This window comes from Pogona vitticeps, chromosome 6 (genome assembly GCF_051106095.1).
Source record: "Pogona vitticeps strain Pit_001003342236 chromosome 6, PviZW2.1, whole genome shotgun sequence".
Lineage (NCBI taxonomy): Eukaryota > Metazoa > Chordata > Lepidosauria > Squamata > Agamidae > Pogona > Pogona vitticeps.
Window position 1 is genome coordinate 120,482,464 of NC_135788.1, and position 24,696 is coordinate 120,507,159.

Below are 24,696 nucleotides of genomic sequence, written 5' to 3' on the forward strand. Positions count from 1 at the left end.
CTTGTTACCTGCTGTAAGACCAAACTGAAGCACTCAAAGTTGTAAAGGGGGGGGGGAAATGATCCGGTGGAAGAGAATTGCTGGATCATTCAGGTTGGGAGGTTCGATTCCCCCGTCGTGCCTCATGGACAGCGGTTGGACTTCATGATCTCTGGGGGTCCCTTCCAGCCCTGCCGTTTGACGGTTATGGTTCTTCTTAATTAAACTGAACAATAGCACAGTTTTCTCTTTCCCTCTCTCTTTGGAGAACTACCACACCCAGCATCCACCAGCCATGGTCCTCGTAATCTGCAGTTCCCTTGGCCGTGCTGGGGGATCATATCGGTGTGGCTTTGCCCAGGCGCTTTCTCTTCGGATCTGGGCCCCAGGGGAATAACCAGGGAAAAGGAGAAGGCGGCTCAGCTGGAACCTTTCCAGTCCTCGTTAGCAGAAAATCGGGGATGAAGGGGGCGGGCAGGCGGTTGGCCGGCCTCTGTGGCTGATGGGCCCCGCTGTCTCCTCGTACCCTTCAGTCAGCCCACACTGTCTTCCGCACCACCGCGGGGGGTAATTAAAACCCAAAAATTCCTCATCAGCTTTAATCTCCATCAAGGAACAAAGTTAGGAGATGCGTGAGAAGCAAAGTGGACCCATTTGGAGACTGTGGGGAGGGGGGGGAGTTGACCACCCACGGATTGTTAACCCTCCCCGGCCAAAGTCAGAAAGAGCTGTGGTTTCTGCTGTGGGTGTGGGTGTGGGTGGGTGTGCATGAGTATGGAATTATGGGGTCCTAGTGGCTCCCTGGCTGGATTCTGGGATCATAAACTAATTAGCAAGTATAAAACTCTGTAAGGGTTCTTCCCAAGGGCCAGGAAAATGCCTGGGGCAAGCAGGGTGGCCACAGAAACACCCTGTTTTTTGAAACCCCACCCCATGCCGAATCTCCATAACAAGGAAGGCTCCCCTTTATCTCAGGGCCAAACTAACTTCACGCAGGCAGCTGTCGGAGCCCAACTCCCATGAGGACAAAGGAGTTACAACCTGGTCCAAAACGATGTGGAACCACTGATTCAGTAGCCCATTGGCAGCCTGTGTGATTGGACTACAATGCCCATGATTCCTTGCCCTCGGCCGTATTGGCTAGGGATGATGGAAACTGTGGGCCAGCAACACCTGGAAAAACTCTTCTTCTCCCCTGGCAGAGTGTTTCTCTTTAACCTTGACATTTCATCTTGCAGGAGTTGCACAACAGGTAGTTAATTCAACAGGTACAGCTTCTCCAGGTCTGATTTATCAGTGTGCTTTCACGCTCAGGACGGCATTAGACGTGGTGTTAATTGAATCCAAATTATATGTGCCTCTTACAGTATGTAAACAGCAGTCCTGGAGGAGACTGAGTGAGTGAGACAACTTTGGAACGGGTCAGGGTTTTTTTTGGGGGGGGGGGGCGGCGAACCAGAAGGACTGAAGGCTAGATAAGAGGTAACCAGACGAAGAAAAGCTTCTCTGTCCTGCACTCGTCTCCTGACTGATTTTCAATCAATGAACTTCAACTGTGTTGGTAAGAGATCTGTCCCATCTGTTTCGGCTTGACACGGAATACTGACAAACACTTACTTTCCCAACGTTTGGTGAACCACATTTTCAAGAGAACAAACTCCTCCATGACCGTTGTGGTTCGTGAAATTTCAATGAAATGATTCCAGCCTGTTTTTTTGTTTTGTTTATTTGTGTGGTTTTTTGTTCTGCAAAATTAAGCCTGCATGGGTATGCTTATCCCAGCAACCTTGGCTCAAAACGACCCCCTCCCCACCGACCCCTCCTAAAGCCTCCTTTCTTGGCCCTTCTGCGACGGATCCAGCAAGACAGGCGTTTGCTGCGGCTTCAACTTAGGTAGGTTTACAGAAATGGGCACCCCCTCAGTCTCACCGAGGACAACAACAGACAAGAACGCACTGCTGTGTTATGGTGCAACGATGCTAATTTCAAGAACGGCAAAATAGGTCAGAATTTGCTATACCCAAACCCCTTCCTCCACAGTAAAGGACTCTGCCTAACTGGGGTGGGTGGGGTGTGTCTCCCATCCACAAAGCTAACCAGGCCCAAATGTGCTTAGCTTCCATAATCAAAGTTAAGCGTGGTGTAACCATGTGTTGCACACTAGCTGTATCAAATGTCACATATTTGCATTGCATTGCATTGCATTGCATTGCATTGCATTGCACTGCATTGCACTGCATTGCACTGCATTGCATCACATTATATTATATTATATTATATTATATTATATTATATTATATTATATTATATTATATTATATTATATTATATTATATTATATTAACCAACATGAATCTGACCCGACTCCGGGAGGCCGTGGAAGAGAGGAGGGCCTGGCGTGCTCTGGTCCATGGGGCCACGAAGAGTTGGACACGGCTTAACGACTAAACAACAACAAACTATTAAGCAGGCAGAGATTTTTCTCTTGAGGCAACCTTCCCCCAGCTGGCTGCCTGAGTGGAGTTTTTAAATGGATTACTATGCATTATTGCTTTGTATTTTTAGTATTGCTTATGTTTACCGTGTCTCGGAGTGGTGTTTGTTTGTTCCTTCCTAATATTTGTGTCCTTTTTGTTTTCAGCTTTAAATGTTGTCGTTTAATTATGTCAGCTGCCCTGTCTCTTTGAATGCACTTGACACGGAATACCAACAAACACTTCAATGCACTGAACACTTCAATCTTGGGTCCTTTTAAAGGAAGGCGGAGTAAAAATATTTTAAGTAAATAATTATATGTCATGTGTTTCGGGGACTATCCGAACTACACCAGGTGGCCGGGATACCAGTGGCTCACACCATTAGGAAAAACGATCGCCCCCAAGTGAAGGCAAACACCGCCAGACTGTGTTTTATTGCAGCCACAAACATCGTACAGTTGCTAAAGAAAGTTTTAATATTTCACAGGTATTCCCTGGAAAGAGAGAGAACTGGATACATAGCAGAGAAAGGTGGAAAGGAGGAAAAACGGAGGCGGTCCGGCTCTCGAGATGATACAGGAGTTCTCCGGGGAAAACGTGGGATTGTGGCAAAACGAGAGAGAGAGACGTGGATCTTTCGGAGGAGCTGAGTGCAAATCCTGCCTCCAAAACCCGGAAAGTCTAACAGGAGGTCAGTGTCTTCCAGAAGAAGCTCTTGCAGCCGGCTTTGCGTTCCCGGGGGGGCTTCCCTGGAACCGGCGGCAGGCCAGACCGGTGGGGGCCCGCTTGCGGGGGGCGGTGGAGGCCCGCGATGGCTCGCAGGAAAAGGCGGCCCGGGGAGGCGTCCTCCTTTTTCGGGGTGTGCGTGGGGGGGGAGGACAGAGAGGCAGAAAGGGGAAAAGGGAAGAAGAGGGAGAGAGAGAGCAAAGAAGGGAGACTGAGGTGAGCACAGGGTTCAAGAGAGCGGTTTCAGAACTCAGTGGGGAAGGAAAGTTCCTCGTTTGGACAACATGGCCCAGCGTTCCCCTAGGATGGCTGGGGCGCATGGGTGTCAGCGTCTTCCAATCCAGTTTCCCCAAACTCATCCTAATTTAGGTGGGGAACGATGTTTCAGATCTCGTTCAGAATTAAAAAGCCATCATTCTTCCCTCTTCCAGGCCCATAAAGAAGGAATTGTCACCTTTACAGCCTTAGAACCTATTTTGAGGTTGTTGGGTTTTTTTTGCTGTCTGTGCTCCCCCACTCCCCGTTGGACTACAACACCCATCCAGCCAGCATGCTAGGGGTGGAAGGTGGTCCCCAAGGCATTTTCTACTGTGGAAATCTCCTTTAGAGCAGGTTTCACGGGTGTCAGGAAATGCGGCGGCCGATCCCCTCTCCCCCTATCATCTGTGAGCCCACCCTCTCTCTCAACATGACGAACCTAGATGTGGAGGTGTGTGTGTGTGTGTGTGGCAGGGGGAGATGACTATCTCATTTCCCTTAGGAATATCTTCATCCATCTCACCTCATTTTGCTCCAATCCTCTAGAGCCACAGAGGTCAGAAGGGGTCCTCCCAGAGATCATCTAGTCCACCCCAAACAAAACCTAGGAGTCCTGCAAACACAGCTCCCCAGGTGTAAAGCTAACAAGCCCCCTCCCACCATTTTCATCCTGCCTGCCTTGGGACCCCTCAAATAGGGTGGGTGGGGGGCACTCAACAGCCCTCTAGATGGGTTTAGGACCACCATTTCTGCCACTCTTCCCTTGTGATGGAGTTGGCCGTCTCCGTCCAGCATCATCTGGCGCAGAGCATGGGGGGGGGGACGTTACTGGTTTTGGACTACAAGAATCTTAAATCCCATCAGCAAGACCGCTAGGAACTGTAGTCCCCCCCAAAAATCACACAATTTCCTCCTTCTGTTCTAGGAGACCAGCCGTGGCTCACCTAAAACATGCAATCCCACAAAATAAAAATCATGACCGTTTCTTCCTAGTTTTGAGAACATTAAAAGGTTTTTTTTTTGGGGGGGGAGGCATCCAAAGGGGACCCTCATTCCCAAACCTAACCCCCCTCCTTCCCCCTCCCCCCGGAAAGCCCCTTACCTTCCTTTCAGGGCTAAGGAGTTCCAGGGAACCGGCAGGGGTCGGAGTTCCAGGGAGGAGGCTCACGGCCAGCAGGAACAAGCAAAGCTGGGGAGACTTCATGGTTGCTACCAGGAGGGGGGCTCACACCTGTATGGCAGGTGGACTGCACTCACCTGTTTGCTGAATGCCACCAGTTCCTGCCTCTGGGAAGGCAGCCAATCGGAGGAAGAGCCAGGGGATGGGAGCAGCCAATAGGAGAGAGAAAGAAAGCCCCCCTCAGGGGAGGCAGGTGAGCAGGTGGGGGGGGTTCTGTGAGAGGATGGGGTGGGAGGAAGACAGGGCGTCTTGGGCAACCAAGAGGAAAAAGCCAGGGTGTCCTTGGAGCGAAAGGAGACAGGCATACCTGGAAATATAGCCAGGGGTTGGGTACCTGGTGTGGTGTCTTGGCTAGAATGACAGACTAAGACAGGAGAGCTGGATTCGAATCCCCGCTGGGCCACGGAAACTCACTGCAGGCGTGGAACTGGTGAAAACACTCATTTACCTTGAAAGCCCTATTAGGGTTGCTATAAGTGGGCTCGCACATCACACGCAGAGGAAGGAAAGGATTAGTATGCCCCCCCCAAAGTCTCCGAAGGAACAAAACAGAGGGGCTGAGCAGCACCCCCTCCCCCTTAGGAGCCTCAGCTACGGCTCCGGGCACCAACGTATGGGTTTTGTTTTCCAACCAAACACGCAGCTCAGTCTCGTAAAAGGGCGAACCCGAGTAAGTTACCAGTCCACAAGGATTCTGTAAGATGTTCGGCCAGCTGAAATTGGCTGGGTGTCCTAAAGTCACGTCATTCGGAGTGCGTCCCAGAAATACTTCACAAAACGGGCTCGCCCAAAAACTCTTCCAATTGGGAACCAATTTGCTGCTACCGACGGCCCCAAAGCGTCTTGTCTGTCTGTCTTTTTCACAGACAGGTGCGCCGATGTGGTTGCTTTCTTTTTCGTTTTCAGCTCTCCGGGGGGAGGGAGGGGAAAGGTGGGGAAAGGTGGGTAAGTTGAAAGGTCAATTTTCAGCCCCTTCCTGGCAGGTTTCCTGGACAAGGATGATGGGAATTGTAGTACATCGTACCTGGAAAACTAGCTTTGTATTCGAGTGCCAGAGAACCTCTTGTAAACTTCTTTCTAAGAGGCTGTTTATAAGACAAGCTCTTATAAACTTCAGCAATCCCAAAATACTGAGAGTACGCTCAGCACTGCAAGTCGTCTGGATTGTTAAGGAAAAGTTGTTTTACACTACATATCCCATAAACCCCTGTGTCCTAATTCCAGGTATAAGGGGTAATTAGGTCAGAAAAGAACTCTGCACATGCTCATAGATGCTCTTGCTCCTCCTGTTGATATTAAGGCTCCAATTCATTTCCTTTAAGTACGTATTTTCCAAAGTGAGCTTTAGCTAAAATATTACTTGGCTTTCGCAATTCAAGAAGCCACTCAAGATTTCTGTAGCTCCCAAATGGGGCGTTCCATTGAGGTGACCTTTTCTCCTTGTTGATGATGGTGGGCCATGCTGGTTGGGAGAAGTTAACAGTTCAAAAAAATGTAACTCCTCCAACCTCTGGAGTTTTTCCAGCCTCGCCGGCTGCCTTTAGTAGGATTGGTTGGGAAGGTCTTTTCTGGGCTGGGTTGACTGTCAGTCTGTCCAGCACTAACCAATTGTTCCTTCCCTGCCTCTGAGTTGAGAGAGAGTCCCGCCTCTCTGCTCTTTGTCTTTCTCCCTCTCTGTTGTAGGTTGGCAGTCTGTACTCTGTTGGAGTCTGTTGCTGAAAGCAGTCATGTTTGTCAGTTTGCTATGGATCTGTAAGTACACAAAACCTTTTTTTATTCTTTATAACCACCTTGAAACTGCAGTACTGGAAGGCACCATCGTATACAGCTCCTGTCAAGGAGGCGTAGCAGGGAATTGAATTCCCAGCCCCTGGCTCTGTAGCCAGATGCCTAAGCCCGCCTAAATCCTTTCTGCTACTAATGTCTCAAGAGTGCGTTTCTGAGACTGTAAGTGCCAATTAATGAGGAAAGGGGTGGTCTACTATGGGAAACTTGGAAGATCTTTTTCTCTGCGAATCATTACACTTCTGCTGTGCCGCTAGAGGAACTCAACCAGAAATTCAAAACTCTGCAATTGTGCCCACCCCTTGACTGTAATGTCTAACCAAGCCAGTCTTAGCACAAACTCCAAGTAGAGACAACCACCCCCTTCCTTCTCTCCCTCTCTGTGTGATTTACCATGCTCCCTTCCTTGAGACACAGAAGGGGGAAAAAACGGTGCAATTTAAATTTGACACCTCTTTAATTAAATTTGGACACAAAATGCACATGCGCACCACATCCCTTGCGGTAAGAAGACCAGACGTTGGGGGGGGGGGGAGAGAAGAGGATGTACGAGTTTCATTTTTTTTCAAAAAATAACAGTAACAACTCCAGCTTGTTTTTTTAAAAAAGGATGAACTTGACTCCAGATGCAGTTCAGAAGGAAGGACACGAAGCGCCGGGAGCTGGGAAGAGGATCTGGGAGGACAAGCAACCGCTCGGTTGGGAGAAGGTGGTGGAAACAGGAAGGGTGGCTGGTTTGCTTTACTATGAACGAATCTGGAAAGGTTTTGGAGGAAAGGAAAGGAACCGCATATAACCCAGAAGCAACGAACTCAGACCAGCTTATGGGCCCAGAATATTCGGCTACGGAAAAGACTGGGACAGAAAGAAGGCGGAGATCATTTATTTCTCCCTCTGTGCCCTGCAGGATAGGATTCCGATCCACGCACGGCTTCCAGTGGGAATGGCGAGGGGGGGGGGAAGAGAAGGAAAGAGGTGCCTCTCTTCTATTGCTGGAATTCTAGCTCCAAACACTTTCCTTCCCCCCACAAAAATCCCCATGTCGGAAGTCAGGAAAATTCCCTCTTCTCGGGACAGTACACCTCCTAAAATGCTGCGGGTGGATTTTGGGAGTTGTAGTCCAAAAATGAAAAGAAAGAAAAAACCCACACCTCTTTCAAGTTCTGCACAGGGGGAAAGCTTCGATGGTAACGATGTGTTTTCCTAAATGGGGTGCAGAAATGAAAAGATGGACATTTCAGGGGAGGGGGGAAGAAGGGGTGACCCCCCAGCAGAAAAAAGAAAGAAGGGCTGGAGAGAAGAGCAAAAGCCGAAAGAAACAGCCATGCCCACCCGCCGCCTCTCGCCCCCCCCCCACTGAGGAGGAAGACGGAAGGGAGGAAAAAGAAAAGGTTGCTGCTGATGACCCACTCCTCCGTGGAGGGGAAAAGATTTTCCCGTTTGCTGATCAGCAGTCCGTCGTGATCTTGGACGATAGCTCTTGAATCCGCCGGGCGCTGCAGCTTTTGCATAGAATGTGGCCATCCAGAGGGTAACAGCCTCGGCCTTCTCCCTCGGAGGAGAGAAGCAGCCCGCACTCCTGCCGGAGAGAATATGGGGAGAAAGGTAGAGTGGTTGGGAAGAGAAGCAGCAATGAAAGATCGTCTCTCCAACACTCGGCCCCTAGATTTTCCTCCCAGCCAGCCAAACCTCTCCTCATCAATCCAGCAGGCTGGGCTGCTTGTATTTCTTTATTTAAAATAATTTTTTTTGCTCTAGCTTTCTCCTTAAAAAGGGGGCCCAAGACGGCTGACATCATTAAAAACACAACATCTAAAAGCTAAAACACAAGGAGAGTACAAGGATTTAAAAGAGTCAAACCGATTTCACACTAAAAAGGTAAGCAAAGGGAAAGCTAAAAAATACATCCAGAGCAGGAAGGCAAAACATTCAATTTAAAACCTGCCACTCAGGCAGCCGGTCACCCAGGGAAAGCTTGCCGGAAGAGAAAGGTCTTTTAACTGCTTGTGGAAGGAGAGCAAAGACGGGATCAGGCTGGCCTCCAGTGGGAAGGAGTTCCAGAGTCTAAAGGAGCAGCCACAGAGAAGAAGGCCTCTCCATTTGGACTCATGACTCGACCAACATAGAGAAAACCTTTTAACAACCTCAGTTTCTTCCTTCTGAATGTTAAAATTACAATCCATCAAAGCTTTTCTCTCTCTTTTCGACTACAGAAGCAGGCCTTTCTCTCCTCATTCCTATCTCTGGCCTCCAATTCCAGTTCATCGGCATTAGGAATGCAAATCTGTTCCTTATAGACACTTCAAATTCATTGGGATGTGTGTGTCCCCCCCCCCTTTTTTTTGAAGTGTTTTGGACAGAGTTTCAACTAAAACCACCGACAGCATCCGAAAACCCGACAAGTTTCCCCCACGGATCAACCCTTCCCTTTTTTCCTCACCTCGCATTTGTAGCAGCCAATGTGGAAGCTGCGATCCAGGGCCACGATCCTCACGGTCTCCTCCTGTCCAGGCTCCGGCATGATGGCGTTTCCGCACACGGAGCACCGAGGAGCAAACTTTCTGCAAGAGAAACCGGGAGGTCAGACGACCGCTTGGAAGGAACCAGAAGGCAAGCGGTCTGTGGCTGCTTTTTGTGGCTCTCAGACACGAGGTGGCCAGTTCCCTTTGGTCAACCCCCCCAAAAAAATTCTGGGAAAGCAGTGGCTTTCTATAAAGGTACCTGTTCCTCCCAGCAGCTAACCTCGGGGGGGGGGGGGGAAGAGAAATCAGCTCTGTTTGGCAGTAAGCTTTTTTACCGGTGGAAATCTTCGATGCAGTGGATCTGGCTGGTGGCGTCGACGGTAAACGGGACCCCATCGAGGCATCGATGGCACACAACACAGGTGAAGCATTGCGGGTGGTAAGCCTTGCCCATTGCTCGCAGGATGCGGTCCATGATCGGCTTGGAACACATGGAACATTTTTCTAAGGTCACCTAGAAAGAAAGAGCGGTTAAAAGATCACAAACCACCGTTTGGCATCAAGTTAATTCTGATTTATTTTCAAGGAGGAACTATTTAGAAGGGGTTAGCCATTCCGTTCTTCACGAAAGAAAAACCTTTTGGAGCTTGGGAAGTGAAAAAAGAATTATCACTTTTTTCTGACTACAAGTCCCCCGAGAGCCCTCTCTGCCGATCCAAAGTGTTCTGGGAATTGTAGTTCAAAAAAAAAAATTTCTGAGAGCTGCATTCTGAAAGTGGAATGGGTCTTCTACATTCCATCCTGAACAAATGGAAGTTACGCTTTTTATCCAATGCTGGTGCCACTTTTTGCATTTCAGAGCAGAATTTGCAGAACCTTTTGATCCTCCCACAGTTCTGAACTACGTCTCCCATTGTCCTTGACAACCGGCCATGCATCTGGAGGGCCTCTGGGGTTTTTCAGCTTCTGTTTCTGGCTGATTCACGTGAAGAAGAAGGAAAAAAGCCATCTGCCAGGACCAAAAAGCTTCAGAAAAAGGTATTCACTCTGGCTTGAATCCCCTTTGCTGACGGACCGGTCTGCTCTTCAAAGAAAGAAGTAAAAAGCTGGGTCTAGAAAAAAAGGCTTTTTGGATAACTGCCCATGCTTGCCAGGGGGTTATAAGAGTTGTAGTCCAAAAACTCAACATTGCAAAGCTCTAATGGAGCGGACGAGATGGATGGACAGGGTCATCGAAGCGACCAACATGAATTTGACCAAACTCCGGGAGGCAGTGGAAGACAGGAGGGCCTGGCGTGCTCTGGTCCATGGGGGTCACGAAGAGTCGGACATGACTTAACGATTGAACAACAACAAATGGAAAATTATGGAATGCTGGCAAAAGTTGGGATTCTGCCTGCTCTTGATCCATTCCACAGACCCTGCAGGAATGGGATCGAAACACCAGAGGGCACCAAAATGACGTCCTCCTTCCCCCTTGGGAAAAAAAAAATCTAGGGATTCAAAGGAAGCTGCTTTTATTTTCCGAAAAGGTGTGCAAATAAATGCACTTGATTAAAAAGGAGCATAGTTCAGAACTATCAACGCAGTGCAGCAAATGAGAAAAAATGTGTTAAAATGCATATCTTTAAAAGTGCACCAGAAAACATGTGGGAATCTCCAGTCAGGAAGAAAAACATGGGAGCAGGGGACTGGATCAGAATGCTACCGGGAATCCTAGAAGGGCAACCGCAAGGTGCATCCAAAAGCCGAGGGATCAGGTTTCCTAGGATTCCCTCTTTGTAATTTTCTCTGCCCTGCCGCATACACAAATAAGCTGGTTTTCATGACAGCCACACACCGAGTCTTGTGTATCAGGACTTCAACGCTTCCGAGACAAAAGCTGAGCCAAAGTGTATTGGCCTACAGACGGTTTACGTTAGCCAGCTGGTCTACCCTTCGCTAATGCCATCCCTCTGAAGACCAAAGGGGGGGGGAAAAGAGACCTTTTGATTCTGAGGTTCCCTCGTTCTAAACCCTTCTCCTCCTCCCCCAAAAGCCTGGCCCCACAAACCCCACCTCATCACTCACAATGTAGCACGATTCACAGTAGGAGCGGCGATCGATGGCGTAGAACGGCTGCCCGCGGAGGTGGCAGCGGCAAGTGGCGCACGTGAAACACTCCACGTGGAAGACCTGGTCCATCGCCACGCAGCCCGTGCCGTCGCCAACCACGTTCTCCCCGCACCGGGCACAGCGGCCTAAGAGGAAAGGGCAAGCGGTGAAAGGCAGAAGCAAAGAATGACCAGGCGGAGCCGGGATCCGTGCTTTCTCATAAAGGCCAGGCTTAACGAGCCCGGCAACTTATATCCGGGGATCCAAGATTTAGAAAGGTTCCTCTTTTGGATTACCGCTCCCAAGATCCCTCAGCTGAAACTTGGGGGGGGGAAAGGAGACATTTGCCAAGATCTGGGATACACTGCCTCTGAATAGGGAGGTTTCATTTATTTATCACAGCTATGAAACCAGCTGTCCGGTCCAGCAAATCTACGGCAGATTATCAAATGCCCCAGGGATCAAGCGACCGAAACCAAAGGTTATGGGCTCCAGCCTCCGGGAAACAGGGAGAGACCGGGTCCATAAAGCCTGCCTGCTCTTTCATTTTTTGAAACCTAAAGGAAACACAGACTTCTCCGGGGCAGGCCTGGAGTCATGGGCTGTGATCTGCGAAAAGCTAGCAAGCGGCATGTGGGGCGTTTTTTTATTTAGTGGTCTATTAAAGGCCTCCATCTACTCCTGCTTTCTATTTGTTCCCCACAGAAGACCATCGAAGACCGTAGTTCTCAACCTTGGGGTCCCCCAGGTGTTCTTGGACTGCAACTCCCAGAAACCCCTGGGCAGCACAGTGAAGGCTTCTGGGAGTTGCAGTTCAATTACCTGGATTATCCAAGGCAGGGAGCCATCGCTACGTACACCTCGGGGCAGGGAACGCCACGGCCGAATCCAGAAAACTCACCAAAATATTCCCCCGACGGCGGGTTGTTCATGTCGTACACCAGCTTCTTCGTGAGCCGATCCAGCTCCTCTTCCGGGCGACAAGGGGGAGCCTGGAATTCAGGGGTCGGAAGAGAAGGACAAAATGAGGTACGGAAAAATATCCTCAGTCCCATGTTCCTTCTTCTCTCCTGCCCTGGCTTGGGAAAAACTACCAGCTCTGCGGATGTTTCGGTACTATAAATTCCCATGTTCCCTTACCCCTGGATGTCTTTTGAGGGGCTGACGGGATCTGTAAGCTGGAAAAGCAATAATGCACACCCTCTTCCCTGGTCTTTCTCTCCCTTCTGTTCTGTAGGGCACCCCAGAGAGCCGCAACGTCCCAAAGCGCGTTTACCTGGAGTAGCAAAGGGCCACATATACGGATGCTGCTCTTGCTATAAAGACCGAGGATGGCCTTCCACGGAGCACCCCGTTCAACGCAGGTTAATGACAGAACCTATCCTCCCTCCAGGCAAGCATGAAGCAAGAGAGAACCGGAGTGTGCCTTTGAGCATGCACAGAGTGCAGCTTCCCCTCTCCATCCAGCAGCCTCCGCCCCATGGATCTTGATAGGCCAACTGGGGGGGCGGGCGGGGCGGAAACGGCAGTCCAGAAAAATAGCTTTCCGGCGCCTCCCACTTCCCTAATTCTCCCTTCCCGATACGGCCACTTTTACCTGGTGCTGGTACCTCACGCCTCCGCCGCTCGCTGGCATCTGCGAAGCCATCGCCACCTCCTCCTTCCCCGGTTTGGCCAAGCCAGGCTGGTACTGGCCCCCCGGGCCCCCCGCCTTGGCGTGGCCCCCGGGCCCGGCGTAAAATTCCCCCTCGGCCATCCGCCGGCCGTACGACGGGGGCGGCTCCGGATACCAGGGCTCGCCGTCGGGAGGGCGGGTCCTGCCCCCTGGCTCCGAGGGATACTGCGGGGGCGGCTTTGCCCCATAGCTGGGCCGGGGGGAGGGGGGACTGTAAGCCTGCTCGGGCCGGCGGCGTGGCTGGTTGTAGCCCAACACCGGCTGGGCGACCTTGACTTGCACGTTGAAGGGCGGGCCGGCGGAGGAAGACGCAGTGGCGTACGAGGCTGGCATCGGTTGCGGGTAAGGTTTGGGCACTGCCATCGCCCGGGGGTAGCCGGAGCCGTAGGCATCGCCGCGATCCGGAGCAGCGTACTGGGAAGGCAGAGCCGAGGCGGTCGGATAGGCTGGCACCTGGGGGGATGGCTGGCCCCCGTAGGGGACGCTCTTCGGGTAGAGGTCGGCAGCAAACCCGGAAGACTTGGCAGGAGGAAAGGTCCCAGAAAGGCCAGGCTTGTAGGTGGTTGCGGATTTGGCGATGCCAGGCTGCGCCCCGGCGGGGGGATACGGAGGGGACTCCAGACTCTGCAGCCGGGGAAAGAAAGTGAAGAACAAAAACCCAGTCATGGGGAAACCATCACGCCCTGCCACAACCGGAGCTGGGGACGGCTTCATTTTTTGGACTACAACACCCAGAATCCCCTACAGCCATCACAGCTGGGGATCCGAGGAGCCATAACTCCCTGAAAGCGGGTGTTTCCCCCCCCCGAGCGCCTCCAAAACTCCCCACCCGGTCTTCCTTACCTGCCTCTCGGCCCGGCGGTGACGGGCGCTCTCCATGTCGGCCAGCATGCTGGTGAGGGAGTCGATCTGGACGTCGATGCTGGAGGGACGGGGTGGCCCCTGCGTCAGGGGCGCCCCCTGCTGGGAAGAAGGGACAAGAGTCAAAATCAGGTGACACTCCCCCCCTCTCCCCCCACCCTCCAGAACATTGCCACCCTCCATGCTAGAAGATATACATGCACATCTCCTTAAGTTACTTCTCCATCCATTGACATGTTACCCTGTCATTCCTCCAGTGGGCTCAAGGTGGCGCACTTGACTCCTGTCGTTTTATTGCACAACAACCCCACCAGGTAGGCTCAACATCACCCAGTGAGTTTCAGGGCTCTGGGTAAGGGGCAAGCTATAATGGGGTGAGGGAGCCTCTTTCAGCCCAAGGAGTTAATTGACCTTCTAACACGTCCCAACGGCAAAAAGGATAGGGTGTCCACACCGCATCGTCATTTCACTCATCTGAATGCATGCTATACTGCCAGTGTTTTGAGCCTTCGGAGACACATGGAGTCTGCAGTATTTCTACCACCCTCACCGACTGGGCGTCTTCCCCAGGCCGTCCCTTACCTGTAAGGAATAGCCGGAAGGAGAAACGCTGCCCCACGACCCTCCTGACCCTCGGTCGTCCGCGGGGGAGTAACGATGCTCAGCAGAGGAGTCCTGAAGAAGGGAAGAGGGCCCTGGCATGGCAGAGGAAGGGGGAGAGGAAAGGGGGTCAGGATCTACTCGGCATGCAAAAAAAAAAAAAAAAAAAAAACCAACCCGCAGCTCATCTCCGAGCGGGCAAAGATTTACAAAAACACACTGATCACCATAATCACCCAATCTCCTGAAAAGGACAAAAGTTGATCCCACAGCTATAAATACTCAACTCCCAAATAAACTGCACCAGAGCACAGAGTCCCTACTCCAGTCCTCTGAAGATGCCGGCCACAGAGACGGGCGAAACATTAGGAAGAACGACCTCCAAAACACGGCCAAAGAAGCCGAAAAACCCACAACAACCAAAAGATTTATGGATTGATTTTATTTTTAAATATTTTTACCCTGCCTTTCTCCCTAAAAAAACAACACAAGGCAACTTACATCATTAAAAGAGAGTCCTTAAAGCTAACAACAGTGGATATATAAATGAAAAAAGGATCACCTGCCATACTTAAAAAAAAAACAAAAACCATAAACACCAAAGCACATTTAAAGCAGTAAAGCAGAACAATCTCTTTAAAAATCCCGCTCAAGTAGCCAGTCACTCGGGGAAAGCCTGCCTGAAGAGAAAGGTCTTTTATCTGCTTGCGGAAGGACAGCCAAGATGGGGGCCAGGCTGGCCTCCAGTAGCAGGGAGTTCCAGAGTCTAGCAATGTGTCAGCCCAGTGCATTTTCCAGCCACTGACCAATATTAGTCTCATTTCTCCAACTGGCACCCCAAACCAATGTACACTTTTAAAATATATATATGTGTGTACATAAAACACTCTTTACAGATCAAATTAAAATAATTTTGAGTGCCCGCTTGAAAAACCAGTTTGAAAAACCAAAAGGTATAAGGAAATCACACTTCTGCCTCTCAATCAACTTTAATTTCCATTAAGAGTTCCACCTTCTTCATGGATTGCTGCCTTGTCGTGGCGAAGGGGCTTGAGTAACTCAGAGAAACTATGGGCTATGCCGTGCAGGGACACCCAAGACGGACAGGACATAGTGGAGAGTTCCGACTAAACGCAATCCACCTGGAGTAGGAAATGGCAAGCCACTCCAGTATCTTTGCCAAGAACGCCCCATGATCAGAAACAAAAGGCTAAAAGATATGACGCTGGAAGATGGGCCCCTCAGGTCGGAAGGCGTCCAACATGCTACTGAGGAAGAGCGGAGGACAAGTACAAGTAGCTCCAGAGCTAATGAAGTGGTTGGGCCAAAGCCGAAAGGACGCTCAGCTGTGGACGTGCCTGGAAGTGAAAGGAAAATCCAATGCTGCAAAGAAAAATACTGCATAGGAACCTGGAATGTAAGATCTATGAACACTGGGAAGCTGGAGGTGGTCAAACAGGAGATGGCAAGAATAAACATCGACATCCTGGGCATCAGTGAACTAAAATGGACAGGAATGGGCGAATTCAGCTCAGATGATTATCATATCTACTATTGTGGACAAGAATCCCGTAGAAGGAATGGAGTAGCCGTCATAGTCAACAAAAGAGTGGGAAAAGCTGTAATGGGATACAATCTCAAAAATGATAGAATGATGTCAATACGAATCCAAGGCAGACCATTCAACATCACAATAATCCAAGTTTATGCACCAACCAGCATTGCTGAGGAGACTGAAATTGAACAATTCTATGAAGATCTACAACACCTTCTAGAACTGACACCAAAGAAAGATGTTCTTCTCATTCTAGGGGACTGGAATGCTAAAGTAGGGAGCCAAGAGATAAAAGGAATAACAGGGAAGTTTGGCCTTGGAGTTCAGAACGAAGCAGGACAAAGGCTAATAGAGTTTTGTCAAGAGAATAAGCTGGTCATCACAAACACTCTTTTCCAACAACACAAGAGGCGACTCTATACATGGAAATCACCAGATGGGCAATATCGAAATCAGATTGATTATATTCTCTGCAGCCAAAGATGGAGAAGCTCTATACAGTCAGCAAAAACAAGACCTGGAGCTGACTGCGGTTCTGATCATCAGCTTCTCATAGCAAAATTCAAGCTTAGACTGAAGAGATTAGGAAAAACCACTGGGCCACTCAGGTATAATCTAAACCAAATCCCTTATGAATACACAGTGGAAGTAAAGAACAGATTTAAGGAACTAGATTTGGTGGACAGAGTGCCTGAAGAACTTTGGATAGAGGCTCGTAACATTGTCCAGGAGGCAGCAACGAAAACCATCCCAAAGAAAAGGAAATGCAAGAAAGCAAAGTGGCTGTCCAACGAGGCCTTAGAAATAGCAGAGAGGAGAAGGGAAGCAAAATGCAAGGGAGATAGGGAAAGTTACAGAAACTTGAATGCAGACTTCCAAAGAATAGCAAGGAGAGACAAGAGGGCCTTCTTAAATGAACAATGCAAAGAAATAGAGGAAGATAACAGAAAAGGAAAGACCAGAGATCTGTTCAGGAAAATTGGACATATTAGAGGAACATTTTGCGCAAAGATGAACATGATAAAAGACAAAAATGGGAGGGACCTAACAGAAGCAGAAGACGTCAAGAAGAGGTGGCAAGAATACACGGAGGAATTATATCAGAAAGATGTGGATATCCCGGACAACCCAGACAATGTAGTTGCTGACCTTGAGCCAGACATCCTGGAGAGCGAAGTCAAGTGGGCCTTAGAAAGCCTGGCTAACAACAAGGCCAGTGGAGGTGATGGCATTCCAGTTGAACTATTTAAAATCTTGAAAGATGATGCTGTTAAGGTGCTACATTCAATATGCCAGCAAGTTTGGAAAACTCAACAGTGGCCAGAGGATTGGAAAAGATCAGTCTACATCCCAATCCCAAAGAAAGGCAGTGCCAAAGAATGCTCCAACTACCGTACAATTGCACTCATTTCACACGCTAGCAAGGTTATGCTCAAAATCCTCCAAGGTAGGCTTCAGCAGTATGTGGACCGAGAACTCCCAGAAGTACAAGCTGGATTCCGAAGAGGCAGAGGAACTCGAGACCAAATTGCTAACTTGCGCTGGATTATGGAGAAAGCCAGAGAGTTCCAGAAAAATATCTACTTCTGCTTCATTGACTATGCGAAAGCCTTTGACTGTGTGGACCACAGCAAACTATGGCAAGTTCTTAAAGAAATGGGAGTGCCTGACCATCTTATTTATCTCCTGAGAAATTTATACATGGGACAGGAAGCAACAGTTAGAACTGGTCATGGAACAACTGAGTGGTTCAAAATTGGGAAAGGAGTACGGCAAGGCTGTATATTGTCCCCCAGCTTATTCAACTTATATGCAGAATACATCATGCGGAAGGCTGGACTGGAAGAAACCCAAGCCGGAATTAAGATTGCCGGAAGAAATATCAACAACCTCCGATATGCAGATGATACCACTCTGATGGCAGAAAGTGAGGAGGAATTAAAGAACCTTGTAATGAGAGTGAAAGAGGAGAGTGCAAAAAACGGTCTGAAACTCAACATCAAAAAAACTAAGATCATGGCCACTGGTCCCATCACCTCCTGGGAAATAGAAGGGGAAGATATGGAGGCAGTGTCAAATTTTATCTTCCTGGGCTCCATGATCACTGCAGATGGAGACAGCAGCCCTGAAATTAAAAGGCGCCTTCTTCTTGGGAGGAAAGCGATGACAAATCTGGACAGCATCTTGAAAAGCAGAGACATCACCTTGCCAACAAAAGTCCGAATAGTCAAAGCTATGGTTTTTCCTGTCGTGATGTATGGAAGTGAGAGCTGGACCATAAAGAAAGCAGACCGCCGAAGAATTGATGCCTTTGAATTGTGGTGCTGGAGGAGGCTCTTGAGAATCCCCTGGACTGCAAGGAGAACAAACCTATCAGTTCTAAAGGAAATCAACCCTGAGTGCTCACTGGAAGGACAGATCCTGAAGCTGAGGCTCCAGTACTTTGGCCATCTAATGAGAAGAAAAGACTCCCTGGAAAAGACCCTGATGTTGGGAAAGTGTGACGGCAAGAGGAGAAGGGGACGACCGAGGATGAGATGGCTGGACAGTGTCTGCGAAGCAACCAACATGAACCTGACCCAACTCCGGGAGGCAGTAGAAGACAGGAGGGCCTGGCGTGCTCTGGTCCATGGGGTCACGAAGAGTCGGACACGACTAAACGACTAAACACACACAAGAGTTCCACAGATGAGGTCCTGCGACAGAGAACACCCTGCCTTGTGTACTTGTGAGCATAAACTTTTCGCAGTGGCGGGGGGCACACAGTGTGTTTGTGTTATCTCTAACACAAATTGAATCTCCTCCAATACATGCAGCAAAAAAGGGAGGCACCACCTGAAGCCACACACATTACTCTGCCTCAGGCGGCAAAATATCTTAGGTTACCAGTGATTCTGCGCTCGCTTGAAGAGGGAACGCACAGCAGGAGCCACAGGTTTTGAAGCCCCCGGGTCAAGCCGGTGAGCCATTTGGCCAGTTGCTCCAAACACTGAGCGGCCAGCCAAAAAAGAAAAGGCCCTAAGCCTGGCATGACAAAACCGCCTCCTCTTTCTTCTTCGGCTGGATCCTTCAAACTCTGAGTGTGAAGGGTGGCAGATCGTCAACCTTCTCTTGACCATCCAAAAGACAGAGCAACTTGGTTGAGCTCTGAAGTCTTGTTCCAACAGCTCTTCTATGACCAATGGCACTGCAAAATCATGTGGCGGTCAGTTCCATGGGGGTCGCTCACCCATTTTATCATGACATCTTTCCTTTTCTGCCTTTCAACTTCTTTGAGATGCATTTACTCTCGCTGTGCAAACAAGGCTCTGAACCACCCCCAATTTAATATTTCCACCCCTGTTGGTGTAAGGGGCCTCTAGGCGCACCGTGGCCCTCCAGGACCGTCATTTTCTTTCTGCTGGCAAGCTAGAGATAGCCCAGCTGTCAAACCGGCAAGGAAGCAGGTCTGACAAGAGGCACTGCATCCGCGCGAGCCACAAGCCAAGGCCTGCCAAGGAACCGGGGTGTGCGTGCAAAAATCATAGTTCTGGACTTTGTACACAAGGATTCCTCACCCAAAGCCAGCACAAAGCAACAGACATCGCACCTGGTTTGAGACACTTAAGCTGTGTCCTAAATCTGCTTAAATTATAATTAACTTTACAATGGCCCATGTGGTTTTGGGCAGACAATAATTCCCCCCGCCACTACCAACACTATTAAAACAGAGACAACCAAATCCCTTGGTGATTGTGGGTTTTTCGGGCTCTCTAGCCGTGTTCTGAAGGTTGTTCTTCCTAACGTATCGCCAGTCTCTGTGGCCGACATCTTCGGAGGACAGGAGTCAGAACTCTGTCCGCGCTCTGGTGCAGTCTGTGGGATAGTTGAGTATTTATAGCTGTGGGATCAGCTTTTTGTCCTTTTCAGGGCATGCGCTTGATGGGCGTAGAAAGAGAAGGAAACAGAGTTGGCAAAATCAATGGTTGATTAAGATGAAAATCAGAGACAATTTTTTCGGTAAAAACGAGACATCAAAATAGAGAGTGACCTTGTCTGGATGGAACTGGAGATAAGGTGGATCTGATCTGAGGGCCGCTAATTCACTGGTACGTTTGGCAGATGTTATTGCAACAAGGAACAATGCCCTTAAAGAAAGTAGCTTAAGATTACAGGCGGCCATTGGTTCGAAAGCTGGTCTAAGTAAGGGTATTGAGGACCAGTTGTAAAGACCACTGAGGCAGAGGTTGTTGTCTTGGAGGTCAAATATTCTGGAATCTTTTTAGGGTTGGGTGTGAGAAAAGTCTTGCTGATTCAGAATGAAGAGGGCTGATGGGCTACAACAGCTGAAATAGAAACCTTTAAGGTAGAGTGAGATAGTCCTAGAACGAGCTGGAATATTCAGCATGTATACATTACTGAAACAGTGATGCCTACGTTGGCTTGGGCACGTCGTGAGAATGGCTGATGGTCGGATTCCAAAGGATCTCCTGTATGGAGAATTAGTGGAGGGAAATCGCCCCAGAGGGAGACCACGGCTGCGATACAAGGATATCTGCAAGCGGGATCTGAAGGCCTTAGGAATGGACCTCCACAGATGGAAAACCCTGACATCTGAGCGTTCAGCCTGGAGGCAGGCAGTGCATCACGGCCTCTCCCAATTTGAAGAGACCCTTGTCCAGCAGGCCGAGGCAAAGAGGAAGTCACAAAAGCAGCAAAACCAGGGAGCTGGACAGGGGACAGATTGGATTTGTCTTCAGTGTGGAAGAGATTGTCTCTCGAAGTGGCCTCTTCAGCCACACTAGACACTGTTCCAAGTCCTCCATACAGAGCACGTCACCATAGTCTTTCGAGACTGAAGGATGCCTAACGAACTAGATAGTCCGAGATCGAAGCGGTGATTGAAAAGGACAAAAGGCTGATCCCACAGCAATAAATACTCAACCAGAGCACAGACAGAGTTCTGACTCCCGTCCTCTGAAGATGCCGGGCCACAGAGACTGGCAAAACGTTATGAAGAACGACCTCCAGAACACGGCCAGACAGCCTGAAAAAGCTACAACAACTGTCGGATCCCGGCCGTGAAAGCCTCCGAGAATACAAACCAATCCCTCGTTTATCCATATTTTCGAAGTCTATTCCGACCCCATGGGGTCCCATTCATTAGCACTGGACCCGTTACCTGGCAGAGGGGGCTGGTACTGAGGCGATGGCCCCGTGGCGCTGCTCATGGTCCCGTTCACCTCCTGAGATCCGTAAGCCGGTTTGGGCAGTGCAGGAATGGAAGCAAAACTCTTCTGGGGCTTGCAGCCTGCTGGGGCAGAAACTGTGAGGCCAGGCTGGCCCGGGACACCCACCTGCTTCGGGGGAAGCCAGGTAGGGCCAGACATCACGAGGAACGCTAAGGAATAAAAGAGGATACTGTATTCAAGAAACAAGGAAGCGAGGTTTCATCAGCAGGTACCGACAGCCTTCGAGGACCCCGGACTCTTGGCTTGGCCCGAGAGGGGGTTCCCGGGGGTGAGCGGAAGAAAATCCACTGCCAATCCAGAAGTCAGACAAGGCATTTTGACGGTTCATGATGGACTCTGGATGTTGGCGAAACTTTGGCCTGTTAATGTCCAAAGGACTTTGCAGGCGGCAAAATGTAAAGAAGTAGCCGCTGCATCTTTTTGATCAATTAAATAAAAGAAATGAATTAATATATGAATGCATGAATATTTAAAACAACAATGTACTGCATCCTTAAAAACATGACACAGCAATTTCTCATAAGGCCACCCGCAGACTTTGTTAAAAATATCATCCCCATGATCACAATTTTCTAAGCCTTCTAAGCAATCCATACGGTCCTTTCTGCATATATTTTGGGTTTGTTATTCCACAGTCACTTTTAACCTGTTGCTTATTTGCCCTTAGAAACCCAGGCAACATGAGGGCAGATTTGCTGAAATGGTTCAAAAGACTGTTTTTAACCTTTTTTTAAAAAATGATTTTATTTAAAACCAAGAAAGGAAAAGAGGAAAATTCTTTTCTACTGGGCCACATGGGGAATGTGCACCCAAATAACAGGACAGTTCTAAGAAAAATACAACACAATTTTTAAAACTTCCATTTTATTTTCGTTTTTTAAATTGCACATCAAAGGCTCTGCAAATTTGGCTTCTTGGTGGGGATTCGCCCGCAGCAAAGTTGCCTGCAATGCAAAAACTGCAAAGTCATACACAGCAGGGCCCGCCAGCACCACAAAGTTTGTCCCAAATAAAAATTAAAAGCTGGTCTGGGACACAGTCCTGGCGAAAGAAGGTGGAGGCCTGGATTCAAATCACTGCACATATATGAGTGTGTGTGTGGTTGTGAGAAGACATGGGACAGAAACAGAAGGTGTCGAAAAGGTCTTTGAAGAAGCACAACCACCTCTCACCAGAACTTTAAAAAGCTAATTTTTGGGGGGAAGGGGACAACAAACCCCCGAAGCCCTCAGTTGGGGGATTATAGGAAGTATAGTCCAAAAAACCAACCTTCCCGTCAACTGTCTGACGTTATCTTGCACCAGCTTAAGAGAGGTGTTTTTGCGGTTGCCTGCAGCATCCATTTTATTTATTTATATTTATATGCCACCGTTCTCCCAATGGACGAAGCCAAAGTAGCTCACACGTTATTGAAAAAACAAACAGACTAAACTCACAATGTACTCTGAACTCATAAGGCTTCTTCTTCACCCTATGTCCAGCAAGGAAGTCAAACCCACCCGCCCACTCATTTAAGGAAGACAATCATCCTAAAAAAAAGTTGTACCCAGAAAGGCTAAACGGTGCTGCGGCTGAGCACAATAACGGCCTGTTGTGTGATATATTCGAGGCGACTCGAGTGAGTGAGCCAAGTTACAAATAGCAACGGAAAGGAGACACAAATGAAAAAGCCACGCGCACACCTCCAAGATTGGGGGGGGGGATAAATTGCACATATGACATCAGGGCAAGGTGTGTATTCCTTCTGCACAAAAGCATCTTTTCAAAAATATAAGATTTCCCACTGTAGTCCGGTATCCGAATTGTCCCTTATTCTACATTTGCTTATTGGAACAAACCCCTCCTGGGGCTTTGAAGGGCAAAGCTCTCCCCCTTAGCGCCAGACCCCCAGAGGTGTATAAAAGGAACACTCTGCATATGCTCAGAGGCAAAGCAGTCTTTCACTTGACCAGCAGGACAACCAAAAGAAAATAAAAAATGTTCTGTGGTGGGGGGGGAGGGGAGAAACACTTTGAAACGGACCACTTTCTTTCATGGGGAGCCTGTATCGGTTTCTGCAGATACAATATTTCAGTTTTGGGCCCACAACAAATACATTTGCTTGGCTTCGCTTTTTACTATTGTTCAAACACAAAAATCTTTTTTCTTCAGGTGACTTGGGTGGGGCTTCAGGTTGAGATTTGTCCACATCCCCGATTTCTCCCTCCCCAAATTTCATTTAGCAAGATGGGCAACCGGGGGGGGGGGGGCGAGGGCTGCGACATAACCCAGGGAAAATCCAGACAAGTTCCTTTTTTTTTTTGGACTACAACGTCCAGCATCCACCAGCTCCAGAGAGAAGGGGCTGCGAAGCCAAGGGCATTTGACCCCCCCCAGACCTGGGGAGACTTTCTTGTGCTGGAACTACAAAGCCCAGAATCCAACCAGCATGAGGTTCGGTTCCTGTCCGCCGTGCCTCATGTAGTCCAGGTTCCACTACAGTTCCCATCATCTAGATTAGTTTCCCAAGTACAGCTTCAAGAACCCACAAGTTTTTTTTGAGGGGGGAGCAAGAGAAGTCCCCAGCCACCTGGGCTTTGTAGTCCTAAAAAAAGAGGGAAAGCTTCCTAAGCTCTCTGGACCCAGGCGCCTTAGCCTCCGATTCCTTCCTTTCAGACGATGGGATGTTTCAGATCACACTGGGGGGGGGGGAGGAAGGGGGAAAGACCCCCCCAAAAAAATCTCCGTGGAATTTGGGGAGGAAAGGGCTCCCGCCCTCATCATCCCATCCCACCTGGTCTATTGGGGGGGCACTTCGGCTGGGGCGAGCTGATCTTACCCGGAAGGCGTGCGGTCCCGCCCCCACTTAGGGGGCCCGATCCCCCTTTTTCCATACCTGCCCCCCCAAGTAAGAGGTTCTCCGGAGAGGAAGAGCGGGGTCCCAACCCATAGGGAGAGCAATTGGGGGGGGGGAGAAAGAATCAGCCACCGCCCCTCTTGGGCTTACCTGCTCCCAAGGAGGGGCTGGCCAGCTGGGGGGGGGAGGGCGCCCAGCCTTCTCCTGCGCCTCCGCCGTCCCGCAACCCCGCCGGTTCGATCCTCGCCAACACCCGGGGCGGAAGAAAACCGCGGCGCTCCCCCCACCTCGCGCGGAAACTTTCTTTCAAACTTTTTTCCCCTCCCTCCCCTCCCCCCCTCCTTCGAACGCCCGAAAAGAAACTTTTTTTTTCTTAATGGACCCCCGCCGGTGACGTCACCGCATTCCACGAGGTCACGTGGCGCCTGGGAATTCCTGCCACTTCCGGTGGGAGGAGGAGGGCGAGGATGAATGGGGAAGGGGGGCGCGCGCGTAAGGGCGGGGCGGGGACGGGGGGGGGAGGAAAGCTTCAGGGGGGCGGGGCTTGGAGGGGGTGTGGCCCCTCTGTTCCCTCCTCTCCACACACACCCCACCGGGAAGGACGTGGGGAGTAGTGGTTGGAGTACTGCATGTGGGGGGGAGGCATGAAATCTGGGGGTCCTGGGGCAAGAAGAGCTATGGGGTTGGTGGGAGGGGGGTGTGAGGAGAGAGGAGGCAGGACGCCTGGGTCCTCTTCTTGGGGAGCAAGGGAGGGGCCACGTGTTCAGAGAGCACCCCCCCAACTTTCAGGGCAGTGGGGTGTAGCAGTCAGAGGCGGAGTGGGTGCTGCCAGGCAGGGACGTGTCAGGACCTGCTGGCGAGGAGCCTGCTTCTCTCGCTCTTCTGGGCAGTTTACGCTTTCCTGGTAGGGCCCTGATCCACTCCTGGAGCTCAGGAGATAACAGACTGCAATGAGAGAGAGAGGGGGGAAAAATCAGC

The 24,696-nt window shown here is 49.9% G+C and overlaps 1 protein-coding gene across 4 annotated transcripts; it reads right to left on the minus strand.

Annotated features, from left to right (window-relative positions):
• Positions 1 to 6,837: 6,837 nt before the first annotated feature.
• LOC110082398 (thyroid receptor-interacting protein 6) lies at positions 6,838 to 24,126 on the minus strand. Of its 4 annotated transcripts, none has more exons than XM_020799883.3 (10): positions 23,869 to 24,126; positions 20,813 to 21,031; positions 14,079 to 14,191; positions 13,479 to 13,595; positions 12,558 to 13,259; positions 11,862 to 11,952; positions 10,937 to 11,106; positions 9,202 to 9,380; positions 8,845 to 8,965; positions 6,838 to 7,983 (listed from the first exon to the last, which is right to left on the minus strand). In XM_020799883.3, the coding sequence occupies exons 2-10, from the start codon at positions 21,018 to 21,020 to the stop codon at positions 7,852 to 7,854; spliced, it is 1,833 nt and encodes a 610-aa protein (XP_020655542.3). In that variant the 5' UTR covers positions 21,021 to 21,031; positions 23,869 to 24,126; the 3' UTR covers positions 6,838 to 7,851. The 4 variants fall into 4 exon arrangements, with proteins under 4 accessions (XP_020655542.3, XP_020655541.3, XP_072833287.2 ...); XM_020799882.3 differs by having other exon boundaries at positions 13,479 to 13,598; positions 23,869 to 24,124; XM_072977186.2 differs by having other exon boundaries at positions 13,479 to 13,598; positions 20,813 to 20,941; positions 23,869 to 24,123.
• Between the last annotated feature and the right edge of the window lie 570 nt (positions 24,127 to 24,696).

Excerpts from the sequence above, each read along its gene's own strand:
- LOC110082398 (XM_020799882.3), bottom strand. The coding sequence starts at position 21,020 with ATGTCTGGCCCTACCTGGCTTCCCCCGAAGCAGGTGGGTGTCCCGGGC. Across the intron at positions 14,192-20,812 it reads GTACCAGCCCCCTCTGCCAG|GGCCCTCTTCCCTTCTTCAG; the intron begins GTAACGGGTCCA and ends CTGCCATGCCAG. Across the intron at positions 11,107-11,861 it reads GCCGTCGGGGGAATATTTTG|GCCGCTGTGCCCGGTGCGGG; the intron begins GTGAGTTTTCTG and ends CTTTCCTCTTAG.